At 38.2% G+C, this 14,171-nt stretch overlaps 1 protein-coding gene across 1 annotated transcript in view; it reads right to left on the reverse strand.

Moving 5' to 3' along the window:
* Positions 1-14,171, reverse strand: part of ADAMTSL3 (ADAMTS like 3) — a 101,779-nt gene that overhangs the window by 32,003 nt on the left and 55,605 nt on the right. The window contains exons 14-18 of the mRNA XM_074836944.1: positions 11,983-12,269; positions 4,767-4,896; positions 3,527-3,719; positions 2,678-2,857; positions 1,738-1,891 (exon numbers count right to left, since the gene is read on the reverse strand). Of these exons, the coding sequence (XP_074693045.1) occupies positions 1,738-1,891; positions 2,678-2,857; positions 3,527-3,719; positions 4,767-4,896; positions 11,983-12,269 (944 nt within the window). The remainder of the gene's footprint in view (positions 1-1,737; positions 1,892-2,677; positions 2,858-3,526; positions 3,720-4,766; positions 4,897-11,982; positions 12,270-14,171) is intronic.

Consider the following 14,171-nt stretch of genomic DNA (forward strand, 5'->3'; position numbering starts at 1 on the left):
CCCCTAACAGCAGACATGCCATGCACTACACTACTCTTCACTGAGCCCACTTCACTCTTTATAGCCTGCCATCTGCCTGTCCTACAGCCACGCTACGTTCCTGCCTTCTATTCACTCCCCCTTCAAGGCAGCCTGAACCCATGGCTGTGGCAGGAGGTGCCTCCTGCATGTTTCTGTGAATCCAAAGCCTGCTGCTGCCGCTGCCCTGGCTCCTTCTGCAAAACCCAGACTGGAACCATGGGTAGGGCCTTACCCTGCCCTCCTGTTGCATAGCCGGGGCATTGCCAGGCAGATCCGAGCTGCAAGGGCTCCCCTGTTCCAAACAGCTGTGGAGATGAAGGGAGAGGACAGTGATTCTCTTTTATGACTTTGATCTGCACCCATTCAGTACATTGCATTCCCTCTGCAGTCCACTGTCCTGCTTTCCTGGCACTGTGGTGGAAGCTGACAATGTAACTTTAATATCAGTCTGTGCTAAGCAATTTGCAAACCAGCTACACTGCCATTCAACTATCCACAATTAATTAAATTCAGATAGATATGCAGCTCAAAATATTTTATTAAACCTTATGCCAAGGACATTCCTGAAAGTCCACAGGGCTTTATTTAAGTGGAGTTTTGAACCTCAGGATTTTGGCATGTTAATCTGAAATGCAGGCCAGGAAAATAAGTTTCATATTATGTATGAATCAGTAATTATTCTATTTTTTATTTTGTTTTGTGAATAATTTTTAAAGCAAAGCTTCAAAATGTATAAAGTAGCCATTTCTTGACAGCACTATGAATTGGGTTAAATCACATCAATCTCTGTGATCAAAACCAGGCCATTCATAAAGCCTTTTGGTTTTTTCCCACCTCAGAACTAAAAACTCTCCTTTTTTCCTTTCTTTTCAGTGCCCTGCTCCCCAAACCTACAAACGAATACCCTCCTTTATAAAGGAAGGAGAGCACAGGTTCAGACTTAAGGAACCTGCATTTAGAACTGCCTGCTCCAAATTATGGTATGTAATTGAACCTCCTCTATACCAGTAAGGTATTTCCATCAGTGTTGTACATATGCAATTAGGGCAACTACCATCAGTATCATAACCCGATTGTGCCCAAATTGTACAATTCCTATAGACAGCTTCTTCTGAAAAGATTTTTATATAGACAGTAATAAAATACTGGATTTTTTGAAGAGTGTCTGTACTGTCATCACTTCCTGCAAAGCTCATGAGACTGGGATTCTCATTTCTACAAGATACAAATTATACCTGAAGTTACCACTGGCACAGAATTTCAGGTTTTGAATTCCACCACACTGAGTGCAATGTCCAGCGTAATGCAAATGTACAGTGAAAAGAGAAGCCAGAACTGGATTCTTATCTTTTCTAATGTCCTTTGTAATTTATACTCAATTTACGGATTTTTTTTTTTTTTTCCTTCAGTTGGGATAGCATAAAGTCTAAAGGAAAAAGCAGATCAAACGTAGGTAAGTATGAGGGTGAGAGGTACGTACCATTAAAGTGTATTCAAAAACTTCTTCATTAGATCATAACCTTTATTTCTGACTGGCAGAAAAAAAATTTAAAACAATCCTGTTATTACTGGTCTAGTAATTATGACACTCAGTTTATGCCAGATAGTGATGTTGAGAAAGTACAGGGAGATGAGTGAATTAACCCATATACAGACTTTTCTTTATAAATACATCATTCCAAATTAGCAAGAAACTACATAAAGTAACATACTTACTGTTACAGGCATTCATCTGACAAGACCTTACAAGCAGTGAAGGAGACAGACCACTACACATTGATCCATTTAATGTGACATATTGGCCTTTCGCTGTTAGGTTTTGGCAGGCAAGTTTCCTTCTCTGGATTCCAACACCGCAGCTTACTGAGCACTGTGAAAGGAAGGATGCAGTCAAACTAAACTTAGTGTCTCACACCACACATGCTAATTTTAAACTAGTTTGCTTTCGGTTCTTTTTTCTTCTGAGAAAGAGTGAATACGCTCTAGTTCAGATACATCTTTGTGTTATACAGACATTAAAGTCTCTTCACTTTTCCAGGCAATAAGAATATAAGATAGATAATTTGTTCCAGCAAGCAACTCAGGAACAATTAAAATAACATGACAGTATCTCTTTATGTCCAACCATGGGCAGAACAGAGCAATGAGATCTAGTATCTAAGAGAAAGAATTCGGCATATTCCAAACAGTCTGTGTCAAGTCTCTCAACCCTGTCTCCTAATTTGTATTGAATGAACCTTTAATTGCAGCTTCTAAATTCACTTTTATAAATCTTTTTTGAACAGGGAGTGGTAGGCAAGCTTGCATTAAATGGGAAAGGAGGAGGACATATTCCAGAATAATGTAAAGATTCGCTTTTTGGAAGCTGTACTATGAAATAACCAATAGCTAAACATGTCTGGTAGGATGCCTGCAATGCATTACAGACTGTCCTTCAGCAACTCAAACATAGCTCAGGAGGGGGATGTGATCATTCTGGCTGTAGGCAGGGATTAACAGCAACTGTATGCCCAGTTTACTCCAGGTACATGCCTTGAGAAACCTTCAGCTACCCTGTGAATTTATTACTCCAAACATCTTACTCACCCAAGCAGAAATCTTTAGAGCTCATGTTGCAACTGAAGGTTTTGGTTCACCCCTGTTGGGGGCTGCTTACCTTGGACCATTCTCCTACGACTAGCTGAGGAGGACAATCAACTTTTGCACATGGTTTACTAGTTGCCAATTTAGGTTCCCGGCAGGTGTCATCAGAGTGTTTCAGGAAACTTCCATCTGTCAACAGCTGCTTACAGTACACTTTGCGGGTCTGAATCCCTCCTCCACAAGTACGTGAACACTAAGGAGAAGAGAACATAGCATGTACACCTGCGTGGACATCTGTGCTCACCCATCACACTTATTTGACACAAACACTGTATAAGCTTCTCCCCTCCAATTACGCTCTCCTGAAAAATGACATCTACTTTTAATTAATAAGCAAGCAGCATAGAGAAAATTCTTCTGTTAAAATGTTCAGCTAATATATTAGAGATGATGAGAACCTAACTCCTAAGTTAAAAAGTCACACCACCTGAATGCAATTAAGTAGTAGAAATCTTAAAGAAAAACATCCATCTTACACATAGGTCTGCCTACGTCTCACATCAGTTAATGTATCTGGTGGGAGTTTAGGAAACTTTGTCCTTGAGACAAAAAAAAATGAAGCAATGTCTCCAAAAGCAAGTTACTGCGTTTGCTGAGCTTAGTAAGAGAGGTGATGTCTAGAGTAACTGGTATCCAGCCTTCTGAAATCTTAAAAAGGACTTTCCACCTCATCCTGTGACTATCCGTTGGTATAGCTGTCAAAAGTAGTATTTTTGACCCTGATTTAGTTTGTTCTAATGAAATCAGTAGAAACACTTACATGCCAAAGTTTAGGAGCTACCTTCCACGTTATTCCAGCTAGAGAAGTTAAAGTATGCCGCCAGAGGAATACATTTAAACTACTTCTGTAACTCCATCATACCTGTTGCCATTCCTCAACATGCCAAAGAGGGGGACAATCAATCTGGTTACAAGCTTGTAAAGAATGAGGCTTTTTGTCTTTGCAGTCTTCAGCAGCAACAGCAGATCCTCCCGGCTGCTGGCAGTACACATCTCTCGTCTGTATCCCAACCCCGCACGTAGCCGAGCAGCGTCTCCAGGGGCCGCTTTGCCACCTGTTCCAACCACACAGCCAAAAGCTCATGTTTTAGCAACTCGCCTCAGATTGGGGAAGGAGCAATCATACCCAAACAGACCCCAGCAAAAAGTAACTGAAGGCATGTTGATAGATGGCTAAAACATCCCTTTGGTTTGGCTATAATGCAAAATTATAAACTAGATTTATAAACTTGCAGGTAACAAGGAAATGCAGAAGTTATTAACAATGAAGTAATAAAGAGTCATTTCCAGAAAATTTCCACTCCAGCATTTACTTCCAGAATGCTCCTCATAAAAAAAACAGCCTGTTGGCAACCTTCTGACATTTACATTTATAAACGTAAATATATAAATAGTCCTTTCTTACATTTACAAAACTTCCTTTAAATGTATATATGTTTTCTATAAAACATCCTGTTCCTGTTAACTTCTTCCCTACATTTTGCAAGAGGAAGTTTCTGCAAACATGTAGAAACAATATGCAAAGGATCAGGGACATCAGAGATCAAAAGTGGGTAAATAAGGCAAGTGCGTGTCAAAATTTCACATATGGCCCTTTCAAGTGAGCAAATTAGCTAGGTTTTCTTGGATTTGGACTGAGTTTGTTCTTTTCCCAGGATCTCCAAATAAACATAAGAAGCCATAAGAACTATGTGGGGCTACTAAAGAAGCATGAAATGAAAATAACTTTAAATCATAATTATTTTTTTTCATTCAGTAAGGATAGAAAGTAAATATTCTGTTTTTTGTGAAATTGCCTTACAATTTTCCTTGTACCACTAGAAGAATTAAGGCGGTTTTTCCAACTCTGGCAAATATCTACACAGAAGAGATTTATTTCAGAAAATGTTCCTTATTTTATTAGTGAGATGTGAAGAATGGAAAAGGAGTGAACAAGACCAAAAAAAAAAACCCCAATCCCAAAACCTTGTTAAAGACAGTAGTGAAATTTCATCCCAAAGCAAGACCACAGTCCTGCAATCTGAACCCTGAGAAAGCCAATGTTTATTTAAGTCCTATTAACCCTTTCTTTGCCACAGTATGATTTCATTATTACAGTGTACCTCGGAGGGCAAAGCTTCATATTGCAAATACGAGTCATTGGTGGTGGTCTCTTGGAATTGTCACAAAGGGTTTCATTGACGGCTTGTTTTGTCTCTACATGCAGACACATTGCAATGGCTTCTTGTGTTCCTGAATTAAAAAGGAAAATTCTCATGAAACACTGAAGAAGGGAAGAGATTTCTGTAAAGCTTTCTGTTGAATAATAATAAAAAAACTTCAAACACTGAATTAGATAGCAGGCTTAAAAGTAACATCTCAAGTCAAAAGGAACACAGAAATAGCTTATATATTTAATGCTTAAAATATATTTGTGAATTATATCTAGCATTTTACTTCTGGGGTATTTAAAAGGCTTGATTTGACATTCTACCTCTCTGAAAACCAGCAGAAAATAGGCTTCTCTGTCTGTCCACCATTGGATGCTACATCTGCCTGGTTCTGTAGTGGTCCCAAGCTAACTACTGGTTTCACTGCCAAAATCAGGGTAAAAGTGATTCCTTCTCACTTACCTTGACTTTAAGGAGCTAAAGATCTGGCAAAAAAATGTAATAAAAATGCAGAAAACTTGCAAAACTATAGTCAGCAGAATGGCTGACTAAACTCAGAACCTTTCTCATGGGGCGAAGAGGTGCAATAGTTTTGCTGAAGGCGGCGAATCTGACGCAGCCTAGAGCTTTCCTCGCTCGTGACCATTCTTGGCACCTTCTGATCTGCAGCTCTTGCTACCTGGATCTTATTACTGAAGCACGAAAGATTACGAATACTCAAATTTCTATGAGTCAAAATGAAACATAATCTAAGTTTGCTTTAAAACAAGTCAGCTTAGTGAATACACATTTTGTGAATTACTTTTATTTTAAACCTATGTAATTATCCAAATTTATATATCATATTTTTTAGTATGAAAGCCTTGCTCAATTTCAAAGCTCACTTGCATGCACATGAAAGACAAGATGGTTTGTGATGTACTCGGGGGGTCCCGTGTATCTGAGACGTTCTATATAAGCAGCGCTAATGATCATAATCCTGTAGAACAATAAAGCACTGAAATAATAGAATACCTATTTTTTGTTTCCAGGTAAAAATGGCTTTTCAAGAGACATAGTTTAAAGAATTTAAATCCATTTCCTTCCTATCTTTACTTATCTCCAGTGATTTTGTAAGGATACAAACTTGCTTTCAGCGGCAGGCTATATTTCTCCTCTTATGACCAACTTCTAAGGTTTCAAAGGGAGTTATATTTTTAACTAGAAACCTTCAGTAACTACTTCACGGTATCACCCATGACATTACTTCAAAACATCACCACTATTGTTACACAAAGGCTACTACAACTATTCCTGCTTCTGTGTCAACCGTGCACCATGGTTTCTTGGCACTGTAGATCATTAGCCATTCTGATTTCAGTGGGCTTGATGAAATATCCTACACTGAAAGTTTCATCTCCATGCCAATGGTCCATATTTCTCTCCTTTACAACACATTTGTGAGCACTGTCATTATTTTCATAAACCAAAGCTGTTCCTTCCACCTATAAACAATTCTGATGTAGTCCAGCATATCAACCAGCACAGGCCACAATCCCTCTTTGTGACACTTGAACCAGTCCAACAACTTCAGTCACTTCAGCAGGAGTAGACCAGCAGTAATTTTCACAATAACGTAGATTCCAATTTCTTTCAGGCTCTCTGGTACACCTCTAGATCCCCTCAGGGACTTGTTTTCAGTTCAGAAAGACCTTGTTATATGAATGTTTTGACTACATCTACAAAGTGATGAATTTTTATAGAACAGAAGACCTGACCTTAAACGTGATTGACAACCTATTCAGTTCTCATATATCAAAGTATTGATAATTACATTAACATAGAATACATGCACTGAATAAAAAGTATTTTACTGGCAATCTGAGAATAAACTTTTAATAACAGATACCATGCCTAGAACGCAGACATCAAAATGCCCAAGGATGACAAACCAATAAATAAACATTTTTTCTAGAACTGTACTATTTTATTGCAGACTAACAACCAAGGGAATCAAACATTTTCTGTCCAATTGATCCCCATGTGTTTAACAGGAGCAGCTTCCCTGTCCCCTTACATAGGAAATGCACATCTGACTGTCTACAGGAGAGAAATAAAGATTTAGAAATTGTGTTCTGACAGAATGACATTACCAGACAAACAATCAAGCACACATCAAGCATCCATATAATCCCTATTTTAGGTCAAAATCTACCCTGTGCTACCAACCTTCAGTTTCGCTGACTCCACTGTGTTCCTGTGGGAAAACCATGCTCAGAGGTGATGTTGCTCTGGAACAGGTTGAGATAAGTAGTATCTTCTTAATATCTCACAGAAAGGAGGGGAATGCAATGAGATTCCTTTCAGACCATATATGCTGGCAATAATCCCATGGGAACTTTTTACCTCCATGTTATAAAAACTGAAGTGGTCAGCCAAAGGAACAAAAGGCATGTCATACCAGGTGATGGTTTTTGACTGCAACATGCCACCTGGAGTTCATTAAACCACTTCTGCCTTGCAGCATGACCTACCTAGCTTTAATTGTGTTACCAGAAGAAAATGTCGATATGTGGTATATCTTTCATTTGACTTAACTACAGGCCACAAACTGCAGTAATGATTCTTCTCCACAGGGGCCTTATTGAAAGAAAAATAGCACCCTGTTTTGATGCTGTAAGTACAAAACAGATATTATAGAGTTGTTAAAAACATACCACACGCTCTCTTCCTGTTTCTTGGTTCTGAGTTCAAGAACTTTATTCAATAAATTACACTTAATTGATACACCATTTGTTTGAACTTAAATGTCAAAATGTCTTGACAATTAATCATATTTCTCACCCCAAACTATAATTTTCCATTATTTGGGAAGTTCAATCACTGATAAACTTCTTATTCTATGTCGACTGGAAAACGGAAAAATCTATTATTCAAACAAGCAAAGTTTTATATGTATGACTTTCTTGGCTTATAATATAAACATAGTAGATAATTTAACTAAAACATTATGTATGCAGCAGGGAGCATTAAGTATTTTTACAGTAATCTGATGCACTATTGTAGTAATTATCCTACTATTCAGTGAAATAGAATATTTTCTATTTTAGCCCAGCATTCAAACCACATACATTTACATTCTTTTACAAGCTTTTCTATGCAGTGAAATACACAGTGCATGATGCTGTGTTAAAACATCAGAATGCTTGAAAAAAATCCCAACTTTTTGTTTCTGCCTTTTTTAGAGTACAAAGAAAATGGGGGTGGAAAGTTGCTGTGCAAATGGTAAGAGGGTGGATCTATTCTTTATACCTGGAAGAGGAAGGACAGACATTTATTTCTATCAGATAGTGTCAGTTTAGTGACTGCTTGCACTATATGTACTATCAGCTGAAAATAACTCAGAAGAAATGCCAAGTCTTATATATGCTTGAGCATCTCTGAATCTATTGAAGCTGGCAATCCTATTTATACCCCTTCTGTAAAAGAGTAAACAGTTAGTGTCTGCAGGTAACAAAACTAGTGATAGGAGTAACCAGTTATCAAATTGCCTACAACACTATTGCAAAAGCTCTCAACTTTGTATGCGAGTCTAGAATGGTCATTGTTTTTCTTAAGAACCCTTAAATCTGGCTAGAATCCATTAATTTTCTAAGGATCTCAGGTTTCTTATAAATAAAATGGTAAACTTTTAGCCATTATGGTCCAGATGAAAGCCTGGAAACACAACTGGACTGCACCCTAAAACTTCCAAAGCCACAGACAATAGAGAAACAACAGGAAGTGTGTATGCATTTATTGATTAATCTCATTATTTTTAAGCCAACGTAATGACATTAGGGGGCCTGAATTGTAATTTTTGAAGCATGTGGAATATAAAGAGCAATAATTACACTGAACTATGAAAACCTGCCTCTTGCAATTAAAGGTATTTTTAAACAGGGACCCAGAAGATGTTCAGTTATTTTTTTCAAATGGAGAACATCCCTTTAAAATATTGTAGAGTAGTTAAATGATCGACAACACTAAAGAAATACTACAGATTACAAAAAAAAGATTTCTTCTCAGGCGTACTGTTTATTCTGATAACAACTATCACTTCTCACTGACAATATTATGAAAATCAAACTTATGTTGGGGGCTCTCGCATCAGGGCCAAAGTTCTTCAGAGTGGGGGAAAAAAAAAAAAAAAAGAAAACATTCTGGGAAAAAGAGTGCAAATCCTGAGATCCCCGAGCACACAGCTGGCTTATTTTCAGCTTGGAATTTCTACAGGCACTGAAAACAAAATAGATCTCTAGCTTTCAGGATGGTTACAGACTTTCCTATGGATGTTAGAGGTGATGACAAACTGGTCTGGACAACTTTTATTTTCACTCAGGGAAAGATTGACAAAAGAGGTATTAATTATGCTAACGGACATAACACAACATAGCAGTCCTGAAGAGCAGCAAGTTTTTTGGCACTCAATATGCTGTGTGACAAGCCACACAGATTTGGTGCAGAAAGCACACAAAATGACCAGAGACTCGTGTTACCAATGCTCTAGAACCTGCTGAATATGATGAACTAGAAAGTAAAGATGATGTTTGATAATGCCTTGCAGACAGTTCTACCTCTGTAATTCTAATACCTCAAAAAACAATGTTTCCATCTGCATTTTTACATCTACTGTGGAGAGGGACCAGAGAGTTCCAATTAAAAGTCTAGTCTGTATGAGGATTTTAAAAAAAGGTGCAAGTGACAAGCACTGAAACAGAGATTCAGTCCCTGCTCAAACAGTGGCTATAAAGCTTCCAGCCTACCCAGACCCTGCAGACTTTTCCCTCATTCAGAGAGTCAAGCACTAAGACATGGGGGTAGGGAGTTCCGAGGATACAGAAATCCACAGGAATTTATTTTAATAGCCACTGCTAGATACATATATACTAGAGAAAAAGTACCTAATATAATTTACATTACACTAGGATATTCCAAACTCAGACATTTATTTCTTGTAACGAAAGAGTTCATCTAATTGAAATGAGATTTGAACATAAAACTTAGCAGAAATGGATCAGCTCCTTTGAACTACACAATGGAAAAATAGTAGACAGTGAGATCATTAGTTAGTACATTGCAGTAAGTTGGAAACAGAAAAGATGTCTGGTTCCCTTAAAACTATTTATCGACAGGTAATTTTTGGTCTGTTTGAAAGCCTTTGCCAAGGCAGCAAGAAGACCAGAACTGATAGAAGGAAAAAATCACTGCTACCTAACTAGCACAGCAGCACTGGGACTTCGGAAGCTGTTCATTGATAAAATATCCTGACAACTTCCCACATTTCCCAGGAGCATCACGTAAGAAAAATGTCTAGACATAGTACCAATGATACCACAGAAGTCTCAAAAATGCAAACAGATATTTTCTTTCAAACTTCTTCAAATGGATCATTTTTACTGCGTATCAAACACATGGTTAGATTACTATGAACACCTATAGGACAACTGGGTTCAGGCAACCTCACAAATTCATTAAAGGGACAGGAGTCAACAACAGAATTCACACTCAGCTCCCTCAGGAACAAAATTAAGCTGACAATGGGATTCTGTTCATCAGTCATTTTGAAGTTCCTTCATGCTGGCAAACGAAACTACTGTCTCCAGTACAGGGTCCTCAAATTACCATCAGCTTGCACTCCAAAACTTGCAAGTTTTTATGTGAACATTTTTGCATGGACAAACTCATGTGAAGATGCAGGCAATGCAAACGTGAACATGTGCAATTGCAGGCAACGACTAGAGATTATTTCATCCTAGATGTCTGCTGATGTCCTCAAAATTAAAAAACTTCGGAGTTTTAGAACACCTCTGACAAAGATATTGGCTAAAAGCAGTATTAAAGTGGATTTAAGATGGCAATGAAATGATTGTACATTACAAAAATCAGTTAAAATATAAAAAAGAGAACTACAAAATTTAGTACCAATGAAAGCCTTGTTTCTGCTTTAGACTACAATTTCCTTATTTCTAAAAACAATTCCCTCATTAAAATGAAGAAACAGAGACAGTCACAATAGCTGTCACTACCATCAGACTTTTATAAATACGTACCTGGACTATAGCCTCTTCTACCTCACCAGCCATAATGCCCACTGAAGGTAGTGGAGGCAATGGGATACATCAGCTTTTGTGATCACATGTGCTTCCTACAGATCAACCCCGTCGGTAAGCAGCAGTAGTAAATGATAAAGGAGGCATTTATCAGTCACCATCCTGCTGATAGCATTCTGGGGCACCCCCCCAGCTTCTGTCTTCAGGGTTTGAACTGGTGAATAGTACAAAGGAGGCTGCTTTCTGTGAGCTCTAGACTAGCTCTCTGCTTCCAATTGTTTCTGTTCTCCCTTTTTCCACATTTTTTTATTTCTTCTATGGGTACAACTGTCTTCACTTCCCACTGATGTCATCAGTCCTGTCATATATAGGTGTGTTCACAATTCCACTGCCTCCACTTAACACTTCATAACTCACTTGTGTTCAGTCCCAAAGTACAGTATGTAGTAGCAACACCAGCAACCTTGTCTAGTAACATGTACTTAGGACGACAGGGAGATTCGATTACATCCAAAAAAGAATGTGCCTAACTACTTGCAGACAGATATATGGCACAGAGTTCCTATAGGGTGATATACTGTACTAAGACCTAAACAAACTCCTGTTTGATCTTCATGCTGGTCAGACTGAAAGCAAGTCTCCCTAATCATAACTTTTTATCCCTACTCCACCGCAGAAAATGGCAGCATTTTGGAAGATAAGGAAGAATTAACATGGGAATTTTAACTCAGTTCCTAGGAAAAGAAAGGTCATCTAAACACGCCCATCACTGACGTATTAAACATGCTGGTGCCACCGACTGTCTGGCAGCTGAGACTCCTGCAGCAACAAGACTAAAGCAAGTTGCTGTACCAACAACTTCTTTGTACCTTACTTAACCAAATAAAGTTGGTGTTTCAACATAGGATATAAAGGAAACAAAGTAGTTTGAAATACTCTTTGGATAACCTAGAAATAAGTTAAAACTTGAAGCTGCATGTTTTCCTACAGATCAACATAGGTATTTCAGGTTAACACTAACAGAAGACCCAACAATGTTAAATAATGCCAAATTCTTCCAACTCAAGATTAATAAATAAATAAATAAATATAGGTACCTCCAAGACATGTGGCTGAACAAGGAGTAAAACCAATGTATTCCCAGTCGTAAATCACACTGCCATCTTCAGCATGTGAAAATTCTGGTGTGTAAGGGACAGGATCACTGTCACAGGATGCCTGGTGACAGACTCGTTCTGTTGGTGGCTTTACATCTTCACATTCCTCCTCAGGCAGTTCAACCTCGGTCTGAGTAAATGCAAGAAGAATTCGGCACTTCACATCTCGCACCTGTATGCCATTGCCACACGTGGCACTGCATGGAGACCAGGGTTCAGGAATAAACCTGCAAATAATCACAGCGCAGTAGAAACACTGTCACTTTATTCCATGTAATTGTGTCTGTGTGTGCACAGTTAAAACATAGCCAAAACATGTAAATGTATGTTTATACACAAAGCAGACAATACATTATACTATTTGATGCTTAAATAGAATGCATAATCGAGCGTCTTAAGTCTTTCACTTGCCCACCAACCCAGACCATTTCACAAAATTCACAAAAAAAAAGATGTAGGGAAATAGGACAAAGAATCATAAGGAACAGGGAAGGTTGTATCCTTTGGGGGGGCGGGGGGGGGGGAAAGGACATCACCCAAATCTTTTATCAAATTCCTTCAGTGGAAAAAAAGGAGAAACTCCATAAAGACCTATCTATACAATATAAAATAGCTCCCCAGGTACATAAACTTAGGCATATGCCAAAAATATATTTGCAGTCTCTTTAAATCTGAGAAAGGTCATCACCTTATGTCATACTAATAATCAGCAACCAGGCAGAAGAAAAGCACTTTTCCTATCTAGCTATCTTCAATGCACACCACTGCAGGCTGTTGTTCAGATTTAATCTTGTAATAAGGCTCTCATCTTCAATAAAGAGGTCTAACCGGCTCAGTCTATAATCCATCATTTTTATTAGAAAGCATTTATGCACCTGATGAACTATAGTAAAATCTTATTTTACAGATCATGAATTTACTGAATAAAAGGAGGCTTTAGTCTATAATATTCTCTGACTTCAAGGGTCACATTAATATCTGATAGTAATTTTCAAAACGGCACTAGGGCCAAGGGGCAGAATGTCATTAATAAAGTCATCCTGAGCGGCTCTCGGGTTCAATTTATAATAAGGCAAATCCAGAGTTTCATAGGACAGTTTTTCAAAAGGTTGCAGTTGCTCTTTGTTATATGTCAAAACGCAGCTGATGATTAAAACACAAATGGGAGATACAGGAGGATATATTTGACCAATGTTAAAAAAGTATTTGGAAAAAAAAAATCCAAATTAGGATTCAAAGCTTTTCTCCTTATCTTTGATAAAGAATTAGATTTCTCTTTACTTCAGGAAAGCTGCCCTCACAAATATAAGAACAATTGTATAAGACAAAAATCAGTATTTACGGTCTGCGTACACAGTAAGCATAGAAAAATGTCAATACAGTGTGGTTGATTCTGTGGACAGTTTATTATCTTGAGCTTGTAACTTCTTGCCAGTATATACAAAGGAAGAATCAAATAGAAGAAAGGGGAACAGATGAGTGGTAACCTGTAAGGATACTCTAACTCAGTCCTTGAGGTAGTCACCCAAGCTGTGCTTGGGATAGACCCCAAGAGAGACTGTCTCCTGTGGAAAAGACTATTCGCACTTCCAATAAAGGTTCCAAGGTAACTGATTATTCTTTACGGAGATGTTGATGAAATACCTTTGTAACTCTACTATGAAGATAAAGATGTCAAAGCCCGTCACTTCAGTTTCCTTGAACAGACACTCAAAATTTTAGTTAGAGCTCACTGGTCCTTGACAGACTTCATTAAAGACCACAGTATCCCCGTCTCCTCTTGAAACAAGGAAAACCGCAAGTGCTCATCACTTCACAAGTCTGACTACCTTTAAAGTAGATGACCAGACTGATTTTTATTGGAAGAGTATTATCAAAATGGTGGATGGCTGTGTCCTACAGTAATAAAATGTCAGTAAATGACCTACTGGTGCAACCTAGCAGCCCATCAACCCCAATGGCACAGCTGGCAGGGGTCAATGTCCAGATGTTTTTGATAACACATTCTAACTCAACATCTGTGGGAAAAGCTGCAAAGGAAGGCTTTCTCTCACCCCAGCGTATAAAAATCAGCTCAACCCTGAAACATCAGATCTTACAATCTTTTCAAAGACAGCCATAGAAACTAC

This window comes from Strix aluco, chromosome 12, assembly GCF_031877795.1.
Source record: "Strix aluco isolate bStrAlu1 chromosome 12, bStrAlu1.hap1, whole genome shotgun sequence".
Taxonomy (NCBI): Eukaryota; Metazoa; Chordata; class Aves; order Strigiformes; family Strigidae; genus Strix; species Strix aluco.